Consider the following 24,720-nt stretch of genomic DNA (forward strand, 5'->3'; position numbering starts at 1 on the left):
TTTAGACTTAAATTTTGTGAAAAATCCTGTTATTTCATATAAAATATTTTTTAAAATGCGAGTTTTGATTATTTGGTTTACAACTCTGTCGCATTTTCGCAATAATAAAAACCTTGTATTAATTTCTGAATTTACAGTCAACAACAAAGATTACCTAGGCTATGGTTCTAGATCTTTTGCTTACTAAGCCTGTCACACACATTCTTCAAAATAGAGTTAATTTATGGAAAGAATGTAACATGATGATGATGAAAAAATAGTTTAGTGTTTTTCACAACACATGGCCTAAAGTTTCAGTGCAATTTCTGTTTATTACTTAATATTTAAATTTGTTTATGTTTGTAGGATATACAGAAATATACTGATCGTGCAGGAGAGGACACAAAGAGCTTGAAGAGGGCATTAGCGGTCATGTGTGTTGTTCCTAAGGCGGCCAATGATATGATGCAAGTTGGAAGACTGCAAGGATTTGATGTAAGATAAAGAAACTTTGAGATATAGCAAATTTATAAAACTTGAAAACAATTAGAATAAACTGATATCAGCCTGTTTAAGGTCTTTTATTTGGCCTACTGTCACTCGAGGGGTATCTAGCAGTTTTCACGATGAGTGGCAGCCCAGGCTAGTGAAATTGCTCTTGGGCCTGTAAAAATCATATCTACAGGTCAACAGAATCAAACTAAAAATTTTCAAAAATTGAGCTCCGGGCCTGTAGATTTAATAGTTCATCGTGTAGATTGATCTAGTGTTACACTTGTACGTCCATACGTTTATATATATGTACATCGTGAAATTGATTTCTGTTCTCCGGCTTTAGTTTGCCTTGTTAAAATTTTATGAAGCCTATACACAATGCTTATTACCTCAAAACACGGATCAATTTTGGGTGTCCTCACTTTCACCATTTCTTAGTTATTCTCTTTATAATATCACATGCAAGCGGGGTCATGCAGCTTGAAAGAAATTGAAAATGAAAGATAAAACCTGATCAAAGTACACAGTAGCATTTGAACTTTTCTATGAAAAGATTGCTTTTTGGGAAAATGAATCATTTAAAGAAAAACAATGCAATAATTCATACATTTCACATTTCTAGTACAATTCCAGACAAAATTTCAACCAATTTAGCTGTATATAGATATGGTGTGAGTGCCAATGAGACAACTCTCCATCCAAATAACAATTTAAAAAAAATAAACCATTATAGGTCAATGTACTGCCTGCAACACGGAGCCTTGGCTCACAACCAACAACAAGCTATAAAGGGCCCCAAAATTTCTAGTGTAAAACCATGTCATTTTTTAAATGCTTAATAGTCCAAGTTGATACAATATTTCATAAAAGGCATGCAATCCTGGATAGAAAAAGAAATAAGAAATTTTCTTTGAAATAGCATAATGAGGTTTTTGGTAATTTTACTAGAAAGTTGAAGAAAAATTCTGTATTTGATATAACAGAGCAAAGCTGCAACATATAGCAACCCTTCTTGCCTAGCAATAGTTTGATTGTGTCTAATATTTTGCCTTAGTAACTATAGGGAAACCTTTTATATCCTAAATGATGAAGGGTCAACATTTATTGTATTTATTTTATTTTCAGGGAAAGATAACTGCTCAAGGAAAACTGTTACTTCAGGATACATTATTAGTATCGGAAATATCACAGGGACAGTCACAACCAAAATTTAAAGAAAGACGTGTTTTTTTGTTTGAACAAATTATATTATTCAGTGAAATGTCGGAGAAAAAACGAGGAGATCTTTCAAATGCAAATTATGTGTATAAAAATAGTATTAAGGTAAGCGATAATGTTTTGATTGTAAATTTATTAGATATAGGAAGATGTGGTGTGAGTGCCAATGAGACAACTCTCCATCCAAATAACAATTTAGAATATTTAGATCACCTGGCCCAAAAGGGTTGTAGAGTGGCCTTTGTTAAATGTGCACATAGATTAAGGTGAGTTACATGGGCTCTTTGAAACCTCTAGTTATGTTTAAAACCAGAAATTATAGCTTATATATACAACAAGAGTGCACACACTGAAATGTCTCGCCTTCTATACTAATCATTGATATTATGTTGATAGTCCTAAGTATAAAGCTAAGCTTTATTACAACTGTCACATAAACTTAACATTAACCAAGATACCTAAGACCAATTAACCTTGAAAATTAGATCACGGTCAGATAAACCATGCCAGGCAGACATGTACAGCTAACAATGCTTCTATAAAACATATATAGTTGACCCATTACTTACAGTTTAAGAAAAATAGACCGACCACAAAAACTTAACACTGTGCAATTAACCGTGAAAATGAGGTCACGGTCAAATAAAACCTGCGCGACTGACATAAAGATCATAAAATACTTCCATACACCAAATATAGTTGACCTTATTATGGCATATAGTATTAGATAAAAAGACCAAAACTCAAAAACTTAACTTTGACCACTGAACCATGAAAATGAGGTCAAGGTCACATGACATCTGCCCGCTAGACATGTACACCTTACAATCATTCCAAACAACAAATATAGTAGACCTATTGCATATAGTATGAGAAAAACAGACCAAAACACAAAAATTTAACCAAAACCACTAAACCATGAAAATGAGGTCAAGGTCAGATGACACCTGCCAGTTGGACATGTACACCTTGCAGTCCTTCCATACACCCAGTATACTAGCCCTATTGCTTATAGTATCTGAGATATGGACTTGACCACCAAAACTTAACCTTGTTCACTGATCCATGAAATGAGGTCGAGGTCAAGTGAAAACTGTCTGACAGACATGAGGACCTTGCAAGGTACACACATATCAAATACAGTTATCCTATTACTTATAATAAGAGAGAATTCAACATTACAAAAAATTTGAACTTTTTTTTCAAGTGGTCACTGAACCATGAAAATGAGGTCAAGGACATTGGACATGGGACTGACGGAAACTTTGTAACACGAAGTTATGCCCCTTTTTAACATTATTTGCCAGCAAGTGCATAAAACTGAAAATACAGGATAAAATTAACTATACTGGGCTTCATGAATCTTTTTTGCGATATTCTTATGAATCAAAGGTCAGTCATAGAGAAGATTAAAATTTTAATTTTAAGATCATACATGAATGTAGTAAAAAATTTTAAAATATTAAAACTAGCCAGTATATTAACATAAAAGTCAGAATTTTATCTTATTTAAAATTTGTCTACACTCAAATATTTTTACATTTCAGGTAAACAATATGGCGTTAACCAAACAAGTGGAAGGTGAACCATTGCGGTTTATGTTGATAAACAAAACTCCCGGTTCAGACTGTAAATTTGTGATACAGGCACCAAGTGATGCCATCAAACATACGTGGACAGAACAGATTACGTCATTACTAGATATGCAAGGGGATTTTCTCAGAGGTAGGTAGATGTGCAAGGGGATTTTCTCAGAGGTAGGTAGATATGCAAGGGGATTTTCTCAGAGGTAGGTAGATGTGCAAGGGGATTTTCTCAGAGGTAGGTAGATATGCAAGGGGATTTTCTCAGAGGTAGGTAGATGTGCAAGGGGATTTTCTCAGAGGTAGGTAGATATGCAAGGGGATTTTCTCAGAGGTAGGTAGATGTGCAAGGGGATTTTCTCAGAGGTAGGTAGATATGCAAGGGGATTTTCTCAGAGGTAGGTAGATGTGCAAGGGGATTTTCTCAGAGGTAGGTAGATGTGCAAGGGGATTTTCTCAGAGATAGGTAGATATGCAAGGGGATTTTCTCAGAGGTAGGTTAGGACCTGTTTATAACCATTTAAAAAATTAATGGACGACTTCAACTCTCGTAAGACTGTGAAAAAAGGCATTTAAACTCAAGATTGCTCAAAAACATCAATTATATTATATATATTTTTTTGGAATAATAAAAATAAAAAAGACAATTTACATACTAATATGTCTGCTTCCTAAAAAAATACAAAATAAGAAATTAGATAAGTAAAGCCAGGGCCAAAAATATGTTAGATGTTCTGACTCTAAATCACAGGACAATAAAGTGAACATGTGGACAATTTCTATCTTCTATTTATATGTGGTTTACAATGTATTTATACCTATGAAAATAAGAACATGTGGTCATATTGATAATGGGATATATGTCCACAAGGGACAAGGGACCTGGATTTTAACATCTATACGGCAGTCTGTAGAATACTACAGTGAAACCTGGCTGAACCGAATCCTGCATAAACTGAAAACCTGTATAAACCAAACATGTTTGTTCTTTAGCACTGTCAAATTAAATTGTATGTGTTGTGAATCTGAAAAAAAGGAACATCAGCCAAAACCGAACAAAATATAAAGTCGGAAGAGGTTCGGTTTAAACAGGTTTTACTGTATAATATTATGCAACATGTACTGAAATCCCATTCTTTAATTACACTTTCAGTTGATTGATCAGAAAACACATTAGCAAAGCAAATATTAATTTTTGAATTAACAGTTACATTTTAATTTTCAATTTCAATTTACAATTGAAAAAAATATTGAGAGCAGAATCAAACCTTCTTTAAATTTACCTCTTTAAGGCAAAAACCTGTCTTGTCCCACTGAAGTAACACCTATGCATTTTTTACCTTATTTCAAAGCTAAGGTCAACTCTCTTCTAAGGTCCCTTTTCTTTGGTCCCATGAATGACCATTATTTACAGGTTGGAGTATCAGATTGTCAAAATATTATAATATAATTTTTCTCACTGACAGTAAAAATACTTATTTTGTAGCACTTCAATCACCTATAGAATACCAAAATAAAGTCAGGAAAGAAACGTAAGTATCCATCAGTTAATAATGTCAGGTTTTTATATGTTGTCCTTTTTAAATTAGACAAATTCTCAGAACAAATGTTATGCATATCACAATATTTACCATGAAAATAATCCTAAGAATGTGAATACATATTTTTTTTGTATTTTAAAAGCTTCTGAGGTGTGACATGATTTAAATTGATGGTATATAGGTTTTATTTTTCAAGAATGCTTAGTTTAAAGTTGATGAATTTGTTCTGCAAAATTTAGCTCAAGTGAAAAATATTTTAAGTTCTGCATTTATCAATATTTCTGTGTTTTGAGTTTTAATTTTTCTTTATTGGTTATTTATTTTCAGTAAAAGTTAACATATGGTTTGTTTATACCAAATATATACTCATCACTATGACTACAGCTATAATAATATGCTAACTTAAAATCTTGCTAGAGTTGCCTCCCTTATATTACATACACTAAAGAAATTCTTTATTCTTGCTATTATGCTTCTTTTGCTTATGCAAATTAGTCTTCAAAATGTTATTTGAAAATAACCTATGTATTTTAGAGAACATTTTTACACCCGACACTATTTTGTGAAATCATAGATTCCCATTTGGTCAATTTTATGTTTATCAAAATGATAAAAGTACATATGGGCTGCGTTGAATATCGTAGCAGCTAGGTAGCGCTATGTAGATTTTGACTATTGAACATGTAGCTATAGACTAGTTGTTACATAGATATTGATAGCAGCTATGTAGCCGCTACGTAGCTGCTACGATATTGAACTCAACCCTGTTCTGTGTTGAAATAAAATTTAATTAAGGGTTATACAAGTAGATCAAGCAGTTATAACAGAGCAAAATCACCTCTAAACCATTATTTGAACTACTAAAATAAATTCAAAAGTGTTTTATGCCCCCGCCATGGCTGAGGGGGCATTAAGTTTAAAATTTGTTTGTCTTTATGTCTGTATGAAACTTTAACACAATGCTTAATACCACCAAACACAGATCAAGTTTGAATTTGAGTGGCTTCACTTTCACTGTTCTCAAGTAATGTCCCTTTCTAAATGGAAACAACTTCCCATTTAACGTTTCTGCACTCTTACTTTAGTTGCCTTAACCAAATGTGGTAAAATCTTTACACAATGTTATTATCCCCAAACAAAGATCAAGTTTGAATTTGGATGACATCAATTTCACCATTTGAGTTTTGTCTCTTTATGAATTGAAAAAATCCTTAATTTGCCATATATTTACAACTTGGGGTATCTGTGTCCCATGGACACAAAATTCTATATTTTCATCAATTGCTTGTTAGATTATCTCCTACAAGTCAAACCACCTTGTAATGAACAAATATAATTTACACAATTCTATGAAAATGATTAATGATACGGCATAAATCTGATAAAATGAACTTGTTGCCACAAAATATGTTAACATATGAGTAATTTTTGCTATAAAAATATTGCATTCTTCACAAGAACTTCTTTGGAAGAAATTTCGAAAATATAGATTCAGCATATTTAATATATATATATGTATGATGTATTTTAATTAAAGATATGAAAAATAGGGATAAACAAACTTAATTCTTTATAAAAAATGGTTGGAATTAAACAAAAATTACTTATCTCTTAACTCTTATATTGGGTTGTAGAATATTATTAATAGCAAGTTTGTAAATTTGAGTAACACTTATGATTAATAAGTAACTTTTAAATATATAATATTGATACATTCTTAATTAGTGGTGTACAGTTATACATAGTTTATATTGATATAAAGTTGAACTTGTCAATACATTGTAACTATTTAAATTTATAAAAGGAGATATTGGGTAAATGTCAGTGAGAATAAACTCATCATAGATACCAGGATTAAAATTGTGTATGCAAGACATGGGTTTGCCTTCAAAAGACTCACCAGTGATGCTTGAAAAAAATATATCAAAAGGCAAAGACAAAAAATTATAACACACACATAAAACATCTTAGGAAGTTAGTAGATACATCCCCATGCGAGTGGTGCATGGTTTCCTGTGGACATTATTCTTATTTTTATGAATTACTCATATTATGATCTTTCCTCAGACTTCATCTCTTTTCTTCCAAATTAAATCACAAAATGTAATATATTATGTGTATCAAAGCTTAAAAGTTTAGATGAAAATCATAAACAATTTGCTTACATATCTTCATTTATATATCTTTCTATAAGACATTTTGACTTTCAAAGTTTCTAAATATACATTAATCCTCTTAAATTTTCTTGATTATATATATGTAACATAATCCTCCTCAAAACTTACTATATTAATATTTACCTATACCTTTTCTAATTCATGAATGCTCAGGGTTGCAATACCGAGACAATTATGGTATTTGGTCGTGTATAGTACACACTTTTTACCCCAAACGTATAAGCATATTATACTGAACTGTAAGAATTTTTTGTTATTGTTTTTTTTTATATATATATATTAACAGGAATGGCAAAAATGGGCAGATGCCCTTATTTTGTCCATAAGATAAAAATCATTGAATATTCTTACTTTATACTTTAATGAGTCATGAAGTTATGTAGGGACTTACTCTCACAAATTTAATAGTTCTACAAATTCTCATTATATTTATGTTGACAAATTTACCTTAATAAATATTAAGTAGTAAATTCTCTGCTATTTTTTAGGTCAACACCAGAATTAAGTCATACACCAAGAGAAGGTTTACTCAGGAAAACTCAGTCACAATCACATCCTAAAAAAGATCGTTCTCAGACTCCGCCTGGTTCACTACAGGACTCAAAATATACTCGGTGTAGATCTGTGCCCTATCCCGGCAAAGCCAATGTTGAGCATGATGAAAGTTCAAAATTGTCGTGTCCAAATTCTCCTACGGAAACAGACAAAGAATTCGACCAGGAAAAATTAACCAAATTGACTATGACGTCGTCTTGTAACAATCCCTCTTTTATGGGTGAAGTGTCCCCAAAACCAAAGAAAAACATTTTTGAAGGATTTAAAACTTCGCTGAAGAAATCAAAAAGTGATGCGCCATCTACATCAAAGTCAGAGACAAATAAAGTTCCCGATTTATTACATGATGATGAGATTCAGATTTCTATAAATAATGGTGGCCCAGCAGATGGTGCCACAAATCATAACACATCGTCGGACAATAACGAAGATGAATCGGTAAGTCTGACAGCATCGTGATCATGATCGTCAGTGTGTGTTTAAAGCGTAGATGGAAATGCAGTGCTGACTTAAACATTTTAGTGATTATGACACAGGATATATATAATTATACTCTGCATCGTGGAATTTAACAATGCAAGATGATATTATTGTCAATGTTTAACAAGGCATGTTCATTTTTTGTCACATGGTTAAAAATTTCCTGTGGAAATTATTTGTAAATTGATAAAATAAAATTGGACATCTGACCTCATATATCCACTTCCGTTTTTTAAGAGAACTGATTTTTTTTTTATTATTTTTTTTCCTTCAGAAAGCTAGAAGGGATAACTGCCAATTTTTGTTTTGAATTGTCTTTTTGTTTAATTATTATACAGAGTGATAAGAAGCAATTTTATTTTATTTTGCAAAATATTTTTTGTTTAAACAACATGGAGGTGAAATGTTCCCTGAAAGTCTTTTTTGTTCTTTTTTTTTCTATCTTTGTGCAAGTTATGTGCAATAGAATTTTTTTCAACTCATTTTTCAGAAATTGTGTGTTTTAAAACATTCCAAGCATCCAAACATAGACCATGTCACGAAATTTGTCGCAGAATACTTTGACTGTACTTTTTTGTGAACCTCAAGTTTTCAGTTAAAATTACTTTTGAATGTACTTTAATCATGGATTTTATCATTGTTTGGGATTGGTAACTAGTTTTTGCATAACAAAAGAACTGAAAAAAATATGTTTTTTGAACACAGAAGGTAACCATGAAAATGAAATAACTTTTTACAGTTTATACAGTACAATCTAAATATTTATTAAAGAAATTAATGATAATTGTTAGGATTTTTTTTTTTTTTTTTTTAAGTCAACAAAACATTTAATTGGCAAGATAAAAGGGGGGGAAATTGGCTCTTGTGAAATAAACCTCATCTGATTTTATTGATCGTTATATATTTTTTTGTTATGGAAAAAAATTACAAGGCATGGAAGCAAGAGAAACACCAATATTTAACAAACCTGTTACCATTTAACACTGTATAGAATTATTCTGGTCATACATTGTACCACTGTCCAAATCCTCTTCATTATAGTAGCATGTATGTAGAAATTTAGAAATATCAGATATTTTAAGCTGTTGCCAAGACAACCAGTGTTTTAGGTTCATGACAAAAAAGCTGTTGAAAATTAAGAGATTTCAAAGAGAAGTATAGAATGTTATATAAATTTTTGCATTTAGTTAAAAACACAGGGACATGTCTACCATCATAGCCTCCAAAGGTTGCCTTGTACCTGAAAAATAAATGGGGCTATAGAAAAAAATAGTTGAACTCAGAAAAGACAAGAGCAAAATTTTTAAGTTTTGAAGAAATTATTCCTATTAATTGTGTGGTTCAAATTTCTTGACTTTTTTTATATTTTTGTCAACAGGTCAAAGTAAATATTTTGTCAAAATTAAATGAAACTTAAACGAGCCAAATCTATTTCAGTCAAAGTATTGGGTACCCCTTTAAAATATAAAGAAGGACATATCTTACATGTATTTACAAGAGAATAAATCATACAGAAGTTAAATGGTAACACATTAAATTGGGACTATATGTCAACAAATACTGTGGATTGATTTATTTTCGTGGATACCAATTTTCGTGGATTGAGTAAAGTTTTCGTTTTCATGGATATTTGATTTTTCATGGTTTTGCCAAAGTCAACATACATTTCTAAATTACATTTGTAATTCATAAGACATTGAAATTTATGTTTCCAAGGTAACCACGAAATCCACAAAAATTGGTATCCATGGCAATGAATAATAATGAATCTACGATACAGTAATAAATGTACATTCCATATATTTATTTAAATTAGATTTGATGCTATTTGAGTATTTAGGTACACAGCTACTTTTGCATAGGTACTACATGTATTTCTGTACTAAAAATATGTAGTACTGGAAATTTACTTTTGATATTTAGTACTATTTCTTTACTTTAAAATTATTGTAATATTTAGGTACTTATATTTTACATTACTTGATTTGTACTAAATATTTTGGTACAGAAATAATACGATATTCTATGTTTGAAAATCATAATTTTAAGAGATTTGAAATAGAAAACCTTTCAAAATGCTGAAAATGTAACGGTAGTAACCAAAAATCTGTAGTACCTAAATTTCAAGTACAAATTAAGTACTGTAAAATAAAGTAACAAAATAGTACTGAATATTAAAAGTAAATGTACAGTACTACATATATTTAGTACAGAAATAGTACCTATGCAAAAGTAGCTGTGTAGGACTTAGTTAGGACAGACAATATTGTGTAACAAATGAAATTTTCTATTCACTCAGAGATTAACTAGATGTATTCAGATAAAATAATTATTTACAGTAATAATCTGCAGCTATATATGTATATTTTCTTGCATCTGTTAACATGGTTCAGATTTGTTGAAAGGTTCACTTTTATATCTGTTAAAAGTATACAAAACATGAGTAAGCTGAACTTAAGTTTTTGACCACAAATGCTTCTTGAAAGGGGAATGTTGGTGGTCTTTTAGGACTACTATCAAAATCAGACTCAAACTTATTAATTCAATGCTCGATTTGTATGGACTGAATATAATTTGATAAAAACTCAAATTCTGATCAATTTCAAATACCTTTATAAGTATAGACCATGTATCTTGTATAAATTTGGTGAAATTGCCAAAAAAATAGGGAAAGAATTTAAGCTGGCAACTGTTACATTAGATAGTTATTAGGGACATTTAAAGGTTATTCAATGTTATCTTTCCACAATGTTCTGCTGCAATAAAAGAAATAATTTAAACCAATGAACTGTTTCAGGGTAATATTATTTTTTTAAGTTTTCATGATTTTTTAATTAATTTATCAGTTTCATATTTTCTTAAAAATGCTCAATCAAAAAATTCCTCTGTGTTTCAAGTATTATTTTTATTTTTATCTTTCATTATGCTTTTGATTTTGAAGTGAACTAGCAATGTTTATATGCGAACAAATCTGTAGGATTATATAAGGGTCTGATGGGGTTTACAGAATAGATAATAATGGATCAATACTACCTAAAAATATTTTGAACAATAATCAAAAAAAAAAAATGCCCCAAAAAAAAAAGAAGATTAGAATAAAATGGCTTGTAAAATTAAAGAATGCAAAATTTGGGGACTTCCCATTCAGACTTTCCTATTTTATGAATTTTAAGTTTGTCTAAATTGATCTTCACCTCCTTAAAGCAAATATCTTAAGTCAGGAATTGATGTGTATATCAAACTTGTATAGTGTTTTAAGGTATTAATTGAACTTTACGATATGCTCTAAAGTTATGAAATATTTTTTTTTTAAATCTAAATCTTTCACAACCACACTAAACATTGCCATATCTGTATTATAAAACACTTGGATCGCTTTCATAATGATCAAATTTAAGAGATTATCTCTTTAGAAATCCATGACAGTAGAAGTTATAGCAAAACATAATTATCAACATTTTTATAGTTTTAAAAAAATCCATTTTGTTGAAATCATACCCAGCAACCCATGTTTGTGTCTTATTGCATCACCCCTCAGTCAGTTCAAGCAACATTCTTTGTTTTGACGGAATGCGAAACAAAATATTGATATAGTACTATCAAAATTTTTTATGCAGCCTATTTATAGAAAAAGAATTTTATTTATAGAAAATCCTGTTTAAAAACTTATTTCATAACAGTAACACATTTGTTGATTTTGGTTTGTAGCAAGGTTGAATTCTTTATTCTGTAACAAAAAGCATTCGTTTGAAGAGCAAGCCAATTGATTTATTAGAATATGTTGTAACTTTGTCATGACATTTTCTAAGTTTATGACTGGTTACCTCTCAACCCAAAACATGTTTTATTTTATTCCATTTTGGGGTGATGTAATAATTTAAACTTGGGTTTCTGAGTATATAATGTTGTCATGACGTTTTCTAAGTTTATGACTGGTTACTCCAATTTTTTCTTTCAAAACAGTAGATTTTGGGGTGATGTTATAAGTAAACAGACGTTTCTGAGTATATAACTATCTGAGTAACAGTATGGGTACAGAACTTCTATAATCATGTGGTTGTTTGTTTTTGTACATTTGTTTGTAAATGACTGTTAGAAAAAACTTTTTTACAATAATTTTAACATTTTAAAAAAACTAAATGTGATATTTAAAACTTTGTATAAAGACTCTGACATTGTAGGTGATCTAGAAAGTTATGTAGAAATTATTGTGTATTTATTTGTGTGTATGTGTGTACAAGGTGTATGTATGTGTATTTTATGTGTAGGAGTGTGTTAAAAATAAACTGTTAACAGGAGAACAGTGTGTAAGATTTCAACTCTCTATATTGTTGTCAGTGGTGTTGCCAAGCTTAAGGTTATGGTTAGATAGAGTTATCTTTCCTTTAATATGATTTTTCAAAATTTGAAATCTTACCATATATTTTATAACTTCATAACTTGCAGTATATCTGGTTTTTTTCTGATTTATATTTATTCAGGAGTTTCAGTTAATATCATGCAGAAGAAATAAATTGAGATACAACTAATTTTAAAAAAAGTTAGCAAATATTACTTTACCTTTTTTTTTTGTAAGATTACATTTTTAATCAGTATTTAACTACCAACTTAGCTAAATAGGTTTCTGTGAGTGTGAGGGATGTAACACATCCCCAACTGGTTCATCAAATTCATCCTTAAATGGATGTTTGTAAAACTATAGACATTATATGAATGCATTCTTGTTATAATTTATCGCAAATATCAAAAGTAATTTGTTGATTAATAAGATAAAATTATGTCAGTCTAGAAATATTTTTACAAAAAATCAGTTTGGTTTAATAGAGAATATCAGAAATAGCAAAAAACATAGATAGATTGCTAACTTCAATTATTTATCTTTTTCAAATTTTTAACCGGATTTTTGTGACAAAAATGTCGGTTATTGATTTGGGGATGTACGGCGGGCGGCCGGGCGGGCGGGCGGGCGGTCGGGCAGTCGGGCGGGCGGGCGGGCGGGCGGCAATCAAATGTTGTCCGTGCATTAACTCATGAACCGTTCAACCAAAGCTTTTAAAATTTTAATATGTTGTTACTGACAACTAAATGAAGGTCAAGTTCAATAATGGCGATTTTGACTTTTACCGTTCAGGAGTTATGGTTCTTGAAAGATTGAAAAATGGAGTTGTCCGTGCATTTACGCATGAACTGTTCTACCAAAGCTTCCCAAATTTTAATATGTTGTTACTAATGAAAGAATGGAGGTCAAGTTCAATAATGACGAATTTGACTTTTACCGTTCAGGAGTTATGGTTCTTGAAAGATTGAAAAATGGAGTTTCTAGTCGTGTCCGTGCATTTATGCATGAACCGTTCTACCAAAGCTTCCGAAATTTTAATATGCTGTTACTGATGACAAAATGGAGGTCAAGTTCAATAATGACGATTTTGACTTTTACCGTTCAGGAGTTATGGTTCTTGAAAGATTGAAAAATGGTTTTTCCTGTCGTGTCCATGCATTTTCTCATGAACCATTCAACCAAAGCTTTTGAAATTTTAATATGTTGTTACTGATGACAAAATAGAGGTCAAGTTCAATAATGACGATTTTGACTTTTACCGTTCAGGAGTTATGGTTCTTGAAAGATCGTAAAATGGCGTTTCCATTCAGGTTGTTGCATTTACTCATGAACCATTCAATCTAAGCTTTTCAAATTTTAATATGTTGATACTGATGACAAAATGGAGGTCAAATTTGATATTGACGATTTTCACTTTCACCATTCATCAGTAATGGTTCTTGTGATATTGCCAGGACACAAATAAATGTTAATAAATCCGGTTTGCTGTCGTTGTGACAGCCTCTTGTTTAATTTGGGTCAGATATCAAACAAGCAAATATTTTTGGTTCAAAATCGAAATACAGATACTAGTCAATATCACTGATAACAATATGGTAAGATATGTATGAGTTTCAAAACTGTGTTCATCTGATATGTAAAAATATGTAGTGTTCACAAACTGCTATTTATAGCTTGTCAAAAAAGCGAGACAATAAACAAGTGTTTCTATTGAAGGTTTTTGTCTTACTTGTAGTTGTATTAGCCTTGTAATAACAAAAACATTTGTTAGTGCTATAGAATACTTCAGTATGAAGAAATATAAAATGCAAGACAGTACACAAAGTGAAAGTTTCAATCTTGAACCTTGTCACTAGAAAACCATTAGAGACAGGGGCGGATCCAGCCATTTTAAAAAGGGGGGGGGGGGGGTCCTAACCCAGGACAAAGGGGGGGTTCCAATTATATGTCCCCATTCAAATGCATTGATCGTCCAAAAAAAAGGCGGGGTTCCAACCACCCGGAACCCCCCTTCTGGATCCGCGCCTGAGAGAAACCAGATCTCACTGACTATACACTGACTATATATGTTAGCCTTATATTGGTATAATTTATCAGCATGATTGATATAGGCCGAAGAAATGACTGACATCAAGTTTATAATGTTACTGTCATAATCAGGATGAGAATAGTTCTTCATATATTTTACCTCTATACACCTATGAATATCATTTATAAAAATGGAACATGTGGAGACCCTGTATATTTAATAAGGGGTTAGTGGGTGTGTTTTATTTTGACTGTAGATGTTATGTCCCTTTTTAAAAACAACACAGCATTGAGGGAAATTCTGAAATGTTTCATCAATACAACTGTAGAAGAAATTGAAGGTGCATGATAAAAAGTAGTAAGAAAACACATTAAAAGCTAACAAGTTGTTATTGATGGCATTTGTTTTTGTAAAGACCAATGGAAGCAGGTTGTTGATATTGAAGATTTGATCACTTTGATAGGCAGCAGGCCACCTGTCAAACTTGTTTTACAGTGTGTTCTCACCCCCTATGGAATTTACTGACCACATTCATATCATATTAGACCACTCACTACCACACTGTACACGGAAGATTGATTCAGAATTACAAATTCCATATATTTATTTCATTATTCAGATATGTCATCATCGAAAAAATTGAGCAGTCAACATTTCAAATCTAGTTACCTGTGTAAGAATTAAATGATAGTGACTTCATTGTGTATAGCTTCTTCCTAGAAAAATTAACCTTCATCCTATACTTTCAAAACTAAAAAACTAAAGTTTGTGAGGATTAGAATATACCATAATCTAGAAAATCATAACAGGTATCTTAATTTTTATGCAGTTAATCTGCATTATGCGAGCACCCTAGATTTGTGGTCTACCCAAAAAATGCTGAAATACTTGCCATTGTTATTATCTAGCTGGCTACTATGTTATATATAACTAATTGTACACTTTCTTAATACTTTTTATTCTAGAATATAAAAAATATTACCATAAAAACGTTAAATGGTCGTCGATTTTCCCAAAAGTTTTGAAGTTGCACATAGGAAGTAGTGCTCATTAGGAATTCTTGTGTAGTTTATTATCATTTGTGCTTTTGACTAAGATGTCAAAAAACAATTGTACGAAATATTTAATCGCCGAAAATCTTTTAAGACAAGTAGTTAAGATTTCCCAAATGGCAAAAGTCGTAGGAATATTGTTTGTCGTCAATACGTAGTACAACTACGTCAGTAGTCTATTATATAATAAGTTCAACTGTTCATGCTGTTGGCGGCAATTTCAAATTAGAAGATGAAATTCGTATCTTTTCAATTTGGAGGCAGGGGTTCAAATTAGCGGTGGTCCGAGGTCCGCGACCTTCCACTTTCGAATTGGTTACTAGCCACGACCGACGGGCCTTCCACTCTGAGACAACTATATCACAGTTATAGTAGTCTCAGTTCCACTTGAAAGAAAATAAAAAATAGCTTTGCAAACCTTTTCCCCAAAGTCTCCAAATCAACGATCTCAAAACTTATTTTAATCATTATTATTCATGACAGCGATGTCAATTTTGTTCAATCGCTAGCTATATACAGAAAATCGCCGACAAAAAAATGTGTTAATACGAGTAAAATCGTATCTGACTGACAAAAACAACATTGGAACACAATGACAATGGCTGCGTGAAAAGACAATAACAATTTCGGATCCGATTCCGGAAACGGATAAGGGTAATTCCGGGTTTTTGGCGAATCCAGGCAGGTGTCAAAATACATCTATGCATGGTAAATGAATATAAACACTAGAATTGAAAACCAAAAGATATATGTAAAAGAAAGAAAAAGCAGAAAATATTTTAAACAGAAACTCAAAATTACTTTTGACAAATTTTAATGTCAAAATCCAATACAATGTGACAGCTGGGAACAGTAGATCTAACAATATATATGTTCCTGGTCACAGTTTAAATTTTCTTTATCAGTGATAAATGTTGATAATGCATATAAGATGCTTGTAAAGTGTAAACATATTACTGCAATTTTGAAGGGGTATTTTTTTTTCTCAATTTTGAAGGATCAGTTAAAGTAGCTGGAAGATTCTTACTTTATTTTCACAAATAACTACCTGAATGTAGGAAAATCATATGATATATAGGTGGCGTCCTTTGGGCCACTCTACCCCCTCCTGTTTGATAACTTTGAAACGGATGACCTCTCAACCATATACATTCATGTATGGGACTATATATAACTAATCAAATGAAATATAAGGGGAGTCCATGGGGTGACCCACCCCCTCCTGTTTGGGAACTTACGAAACGGTCGAGATCCCCACCCTAAACAATATATATTCATGTATGGGTCAATATAACTAATTAAATGAAATATGGGGGAGTCCCCCTACCCCCTCCTGTTTGAGAACTTGGAAACCGATGAGATCCCCACCCCTAAACCATATATATTCATGTATGGGACATTATAACAAATCAAATGAAATATAGGGGAAGTCCCTGGGGTCATCCTATCCCTTCCTGTTTGAGAACTTGAAAACCCTCGAGATCCCCACCCCTAAACCATATATATTCATGTATGGAACAATATAACAAATCAAATGAAATATAGGGGAAGTCCCTGGGGTCATCCTACCCCTTCTTGTTTTAGAACTTGAAAACCCTCAAGATCCCCACCCCTAAACCATATATATTCATGTATGGGACAATATAACAAATCATTTACATTTACTATGGGCAGGTCAGTCAGACCTCACCTTTGATTCTTGTAGTAGTGAACATTTGTCTGATTTGTGTCGCATAACTATTGTACTATAGAACACATACTCAGTTTTCTTTACAGGGAAACCGGTCCATTCATACTATTACATGTTCGTACTAAGTCAACACGTTCTACTAACAGTCAACTAAAACCAACGTTAACTACTGACTAGAACAACTACAATCATTGCGAACTTGTACCACTTCAGACTCACCATAAAAAATATACATTTATATATTCATTGCTATTGAAACCTTGATAACATATACATTATTTGCCTTAATAATTAATTCATTAGATAAACATAAATGTACAATATATGAATGTTTAATGCCACATCAGAGGCGGATTTAGAGGGTTTTTCAGTGACCCCCTTTCAATTTTTGAGAAAAAATTTGGTTGATTATATAGGGAATCACTGAAGCATGACTGGAGCAGGTCCCCTGTTAGGCAGGCAGTGGGACCCTACTTATGAAAATCTGGAAATTCTGGATCCGCTACTGCACATAATTACGTTTGCCTGGTTTTTGGTTAACTGCCTTCAGCGCTTACAGCGCTTTGATTTGTCTTTTTTGTCATTCGGTCTCATTGGCATTTTGTCATTACGGTTGTTTCCCTTCGTATGTAGTAGCAAAGGGCATACAGATTACCTGGCTTTTTTTTTTGGCTATAACATCTGTTTAACTATTTTGTATGAATTCTTGTTCTAGAAAGTTTACTGTGAAGTGCATGTTCTGTCAATACACACACAAAAAAACTTTCAATCTCCATATCAAGATTTTGGGTTGTAAGTTTGGAATATATATCAAAGAGATGACGTTACCTTAATGTAAATTGTAGTGCTAACAAAACTGGTTCCGTATATAACATTATTCTTACATAAAAGTAAATCAGAGGTGTTGCCCTGACAATTGTAATCCTTAATTACACAAACTGGATACATGGGCTGATACTAAATGGTATTCAATGGATATACAATATCATTTTGCATTCTTAATTGTAGTATTTAATTATAAGAACTTACAACATTTGTTACAGATGCATTAGTTCCCTTGCATGGATAGTTTTAGATGCCTACCCTGTTTATGCACCTGATCTTGTTCCTTTTGGATTTTCTCAGTTTTTCTTTGTTGCCTTGTTGATCATTCTTTTTTCATTGATTATTTGGATTTGAACATCGGTAAACTACTTTGACATAATTCAACTCCCATTGATTTCAACATAACACTAGTGCACTGAATGTGGCAACACAAAGTATTTGTCATGATACCATTATTTAATTAAAGTAGTTTTATATGCAAATTTAAGAATTTTCATGTGAAAAACATGTGATATAACCATGAAAAGATTATACAACAAGAGCCTAAACATATAAATAGACGAAAATAGAAAAATTTTGATAGTACAAAAGAACATAAAAAAATAGAAAAGGTTTTTATCACAAGAGCATATACAGAATACCTATAATTAGAAGAAGATTGAAAGCACAATAGCATACAAAGAATAGCACAAACGGATAAAAGTTTGGAAAAAGACCCAATATACAGAAAAGACAAAAATAGAAAATGTTTGAAAGCACAAAAACCTATATAGAATAGAAAATGATAGAATCATATTCAAAACAGTGTGGTCCTGACCATTGATTGACGACCTAAATTATCCCATTGACTGGGACAGATTATGTGAACGTTTGTCGGTAACAATCACTGCTCACTATGTACTTGTTAAAGACACTGAATCTGTGGGGTCACCAAAGGTTCTCAACACCTAAATAAAAAAAAATCGAAAAACGAATCCGGAATAATACGATGTGTTGATTTATATCAATAATATAAATCAAAACATAAAGGTTATTCCTGAATAATTTTTCGAATTATTTTATTATTAAAGGCGTTAAGAACCTTTGGTGACCCCACAGTTTAAATTCTATAATAAGCAAGAAGTGAGCAATGGTCGTTACAGACAAACGTTCACCTAATCTGTCCCAGTCAATGGGATAATTTAGGTCGTCAATCAATGGCCAGGACCACACTGTTTTGAATATGATTCTATAAAATGTTTAAAATCAAAAGAGCCTTTGCAATAAAGCCAAATAGAAAATGTTTTGAAGGCATAAGATTCTATACAGAATAGCCAAAAAAGAAGATTAAAAACCATGAGACGAAAAAGAGAACGTCCGGAAGCATAAAAGTCTTGAAGGCACAAGAGCTTAAACAGAATACATAGAAGTAAAAAAATAAAACACCTGACATCTCAAGAGACTTAACAGAATACCCCCCGAAATAGATTTTTTTTATAACACCCCCAAAATAGATATTTTTTATAACATAAGATCCTATATAGATTAGAAAAAAAAACCTAAAAATGTTGAAAGCACAAGATCATTTACAATGGAGAGCAAAATACAAAGACTTTGACAGCCCAAAACCTATACAGAATAGCAAAAAATTATAAACAAAATTCCAAGCATTAGATACAGCTTATGTAAAATTTCAAAACACAAATAGAGATAAAAAAAAAAACAAAAGCATAACCAGATGTGACAAAATTTTTAAAAGTTCGAAAGCACAAGAGTCGGCCTATACAGAACAGCAAACAACTTTTTATATCAACTATGTGTGAAGGAATGCATATAAGATAACACTTTATAAATGTGGTCGTTGGCAGCGCTCACTTGATTTACTTTCAACAAGAATATTAAAAACAAAAGATGAACGAGCACTGAATACTGAAGGGTCTGATTAACCAAAAGGATACAGATTTAACTGCCAGTTTCATCCAAGGTCATCTTGGTCACTTTTATAGTTTCTGACTTTTAGTACAATTATATTTTTAACCGGATTTTTGTGACAAAAATGTCGGTTATTGATTTGGGGATGCTTGGCGGGCGGCCGGGCGGGCGGGCGGGCAGTCGGGCGGTCGGGCGGGCGGCAATAAAATGTTGTCCGTGCATTAACTCATGAACCGTTCGGCCAAAGCTTTTAAAATTTTAATATGTTGTTACTGACAACTAAATGAAGGTCAAGTTCAATAATGGCGATTTTGACTTTTACCGTTCAGGAGTAATGGTTCTTGAAAGATTGAAAAATGGAGTTTTTAGTCGTGTTCGTGCATTTACGCATGAACTGTTCTACCAAAGCTTCCCAAATTTTAATATGTTGTTACTGATGACAAAATGGAGGTCAAGTTAAATAATGACGATTTTGACTTTTACCGTTCAGGAGTTATGGTTTTTGAAAGATTGAAAAATGGAGTTTCCAGTTGTGTCCGTGCATTTATGCATGAACTGTTCTACCAAAGCTTCCCAAATTTTAATATGTTGTAACTGATGACAAAATAGAAGTCAAGTTCAATAATGACGATTTTGACCTTTACCGTTCAGGAGTTGTGGTTCTTGAAAGATTGTAAAATGGTGTTTCCATTCACGTTGTTGCATTTACTCATGAACCATTCAATCTAAGATTTCAAATTTTAATATGTTGATACTGATGACAAAATGGAGGTCAAATTTGATATTGACGATTTTCACTTTCACCATTCATCAGTAATGGTTCTTGTGATATTGCCAGGACACAAATAAATATTAATAAATCCGGTTTGCTGTCGTTGTGACAGCCTCTTGTTAGAAATCAAATGATTACAGATATAGTGTTAATATTTAAAATATTCCAGTAATGATGGTCTGCTACTTCTGAAGGGTACCCTCGGGTATTCTACCAAGATAACATGTAAATGAAAATCAGTATGATTGCTTCTGTCTATATCTAGTCTTTTCACATATAATTCACCTTTTTTGACCAATCGGAAATCATTGTTAAACCAACTCTGATATAATGCAGAGACCTCTTCATTTCTGATAATCATATGCCTGTATAACAAACAAGGCAAACTTTTAATTCGTGTTAGAAACTTCAGCAATAATCCAGGATACAAACACTACAGAATAAAATGTGTACGCCAGATGCTCGTTCAATCTATTAAAGACTGATTTATAGCGACGCTCGGATTAACCATTTGAAGGTCAAACCAGAGCATTGCGGGCCCAACTTTCAGAAAGGTTTTGCTGAACTAAACTACGATCACCAATAACACTCGCAATCATTTTATCCATACTCCTTGAATCTCTTTTAATCTTTGATCCTGTTTAGGACGACCTGGTTAACGTTTTGTTTCTAATGTCTTAATTCATGTTCGTAGTCTTAATATTTTTCTAGACGAAAACAATACTGAATTCTTATACCTTTTTTGACATTCCCTATCATGGACCTTTGTACATTTAAAAAGTTATCTTTCAGCTTGCTGATGGAACTATACATGTTGGTACCGTAGTCTGTGATTATATGGCTTTCAAGGAAGACGAGATATCAGTATCCAAAGGTGAAATCATACAAATTATCTATTCCAACCAGTACAATATGTTTTTGGTTCATCGTCCTGCTAATGCTACGTCACCAGCAGCAGAAGGCTGGGTGCCCGGATATGTTATTGGACCACGTGACGGAGAGGGTAGTTTACGGTAAGAAAATAAATAAAACATCAAATTTTCTGCTTTTGTCTATTATTTGGGTTTATAAAAAGACAAATAGGTGAATTGTTGTGCAGAGTTTTGTCATAACGTTACATTGTATAAGTTTTTAAATGCATTATTCCGTGTTTATTATCATTTAATACAATACAGGAGTGACTACAATGTTTCCTATCAGTTGTCTTAATTGCGAACAAGTAATTGACAAGATAAAAGCAGTTCCAAAAATGCATGCGCATCAAGAATTCGTTTGTTTGTGTATGTCATTATATTATATGTTTTCATTTTCTTAATAGGAAAAGTTCATGGCAGTTATTTAAGCTCCGAATGCAAGGTTTGAGACCAGAAAGGAAAAATTCTGAGGTTCAGTTCTATAGTCTAGACAGGAGGAGCAGAACACTTCCGTTGCCATGGAAAGAAGCACATGATGAATATCGAAGAAAAGTAAGTATTGCAATAGTGCCCTTAAATCTCATCATGTTTGTTTTTGTTTTTTTTATTTGACTGTCCGACGATTGAAATGTTAATTATTTATAGTATAACTAATCGCCATATTTGAATATCAAAAATAAGGCAACTTGTGACCGAACGTGACCGAACGCCGCTATGGATTAAACGAGTGCGCAGCACGAGTTTAATCTATAGCGGCGTTCGGTCACAAGTTGTCTTATTTTTGATATTCAAATACGGCGATTAGTTATTCTTTTTATTACATTGGCAAATGGCTTTTTTTATGAAATTAATGTAGAAAATGTAAGGAACTATATCTTTTTCCTACGCATTGGCAGTTTGTTTTGATCCGACGTTATCGACGTCTTGACAACGCCTATTGTTGTATGACGTCAGAGAGTGAAATAACCACGTTTATTTCACATGTGAAATTATCGGTTTTTATTTAACTGGGAAATCAATGTTATTCATTGCAACCAATGTAATAAATGTAAATATATAAAGGGGTATTTTAACATTTTTTTACTCTTTGGTCGGATTGTTGTCTCTTTGGCACTTTCCCCATATTCATTCTCAATGTTACATTGATTGGGTTTTTTTTTTGGGGGGAGGGGGGTACAAATCAACAAGAGAGCAATTATTTATTGAATACGTTATGTTCTTAGAACCATTTTGAAATATATGTTTATCCCTTATCTAATATATATTAAATATACCTTTTTTTACTTAAGATTTCACACCACGACCTTCAATATGAAATGACACCTTCTGTTCATCAACCATTGGCAAGTGCCGTTGTCAAAGCAACGGACACAGCTGTCCTCACATGCAGAATATGTGGAAGACCAAGACCTAATATATCATGGAGACTGAATGATAGCCTCAATCTCACCAATAATAGTCGTATCAATTTATTTTTTGGTGAAGATGGATTTGCAACATTAAAGGTGTGTATATGACCATTCTAATTACTGTTTACTTTGCATTAAACTGTAAATTTCGTTAGGTGGAAGAAAATTTGTTTAAGAAAAAAAAATAAGGCAAAAGGTTCATCCCTTTTCATATTTCAATGCTGAACAAAAGTGCAAACACTCTGCTTTTTTATAGGGTGATGAACGATATGGTAACATATTCAAAGTGTGTTTGTAAATTTCAAATGAATAAAGTGCCGGACTTTATCAATATGACAATCCCGATAAACTTCTCATAAATGAACTGTTTCAGAAGTTTTGATGAATTAGTGGCTACTTTGTGACCTCAATATAGTATTTTAGAACGGACGAATACCAACAGAAACTGTGATTATAATCTCAAAAGGGTAATCTGTGATGAATGTGACGATATCACATTAGATTCTCAACTGCTCTTATACAGATGTTATCCCAAAATATGATGTCTCTCTAAAAACTATCTATGAATACTTTCGATTTCGATGATCAACTTGCGTCAAACAGAATGTATTTTCTTTTCATTCGTGTTTGATAGAGTATAACATAATTCCAAAATACATTCACTAACATCAGTTTCATTTAAATATAGTCCTATGAAAGTCCTGTTGGACTTAAGATACCATCATATATATTCATGACTTTTTCTTGTTTCTCTCCGATACTTTATATTTTCTAAATTTCGTTTATCCTAATAATCTACTGATTAACAAAATAACATTAAAAAAATGTCATTTTCGGATAACTGTGCAATATTCGTTATGGCCAACAGCTTAACCATTGCTGTCTGACTTCAAAGAACATTAAATTTCACCTTCACAAATTCAACATGGATGACAAATTGGATGACAATTTGATTAATAAGTCCTCAGAACGTTATCTTAGTACCATTACTTATACAATTCAGACCAACACATTGATACACCGAAAGCATGGAGAAAAAAACTGCACACATACACAAAAATAGAAATATAATAATATTATCCATGTTCTTTTCAATACTGAACAAAACTTCATCAATTTTCCAGATACACAACGCTACTCCGGCAGACAGTGGAGAATATGCTTGTATAGCGACAAGTGAACTAGGTTCTGTGATAACTAAAGCAACGTTAACGGTCCTAGGTAAAGTATTTAGTGTGAAACATTATGAAGTAATAACTAGAAGACTTATCAGTTACGTTGGAGACATGAAAAAATACCAAATATTTGCAAAAAAAAAACTCAAACTAGCCTATTCACATATCAAGAATTAAGTATATTAGGGAAATTCATATTTTACGTCGTCTTGTGAATAAGTGTGGACATTTGTATATGCTTTGTGAACAAATGATAATGATTTCTTCATTTACTGATAGATTTGTGTATGTCAACAAAAAACTCCAAATTCAAAATCATCGTTTAAAGTCAACAGTAGTTTCCTTATGTTCAAATCTCATATATCCATTAAAATATATACATTATAAGGGAAAACAACGAGAAACTCACATGATTTCAAATGGAGCGAAAACGTGTACATCGTCATTTTAAGCGTCTCCTTGTATGCCTTCATCACCTGTCATACGGATCAAAATGTCCTAATCTGGATAAGCGTAGGAAAAATATCTCCGGCAATGCAACCACAGATATCAGTATGTATATGCTGTTGAGAACTA

General features: G+C 32.1%; 1 protein-coding gene across 4 annotated transcripts in view; it reads left to right on the top strand.

Moving 5' to 3' along the window:
• Nucleotides 1-24,720, top strand: part of LOC139503701 (triple functional domain protein-like) — a 267,815-nt gene that overhangs the window by 234,002 nt on the left and 9,093 nt on the right. For 3 of the 4 annotated variants that reach the window (XM_071293546.1, XM_071293547.1, XM_071293548.1), the window contains 9 exons: nt 346-474; nt 1,600-1,797; nt 3,240-3,417; nt 4,762-4,807; nt 7,482-7,986; nt 21,439-21,659; nt 21,965-22,112; nt 22,850-23,065; nt 24,094-24,190. In XM_071293546.1, coding sequence (XP_071149647.1) covers nt 346-474; nt 1,600-1,797; nt 3,240-3,417; nt 4,762-4,807; nt 7,482-7,986; nt 21,439-21,659; nt 21,965-22,112; nt 22,850-23,065; nt 24,094-24,190 — 1,738 coding nt within the window. Of the gene's footprint in view, nt 1-345; nt 475-1,599; nt 1,798-3,239; nt 3,418-4,761; nt 4,808-5,143; nt 5,160-7,481; nt 9,164-21,438; nt 21,660-21,964; nt 22,113-22,849; nt 23,066-24,093; nt 24,191-24,720 lie in introns of those variants that run through there. The other variant, XM_071293549.1, reaches the window with a different exon arrangement.

The sequence above is a fragment of the Mytilus edulis genome, chromosome 14 (genome assembly GCF_963676685.1).
Source record: "Mytilus edulis chromosome 14, xbMytEdul2.2, whole genome shotgun sequence".
Classification (NCBI taxonomy): domain Eukaryota; kingdom Metazoa; phylum Mollusca; class Bivalvia; order Mytilida; family Mytilidae; genus Mytilus; species Mytilus edulis.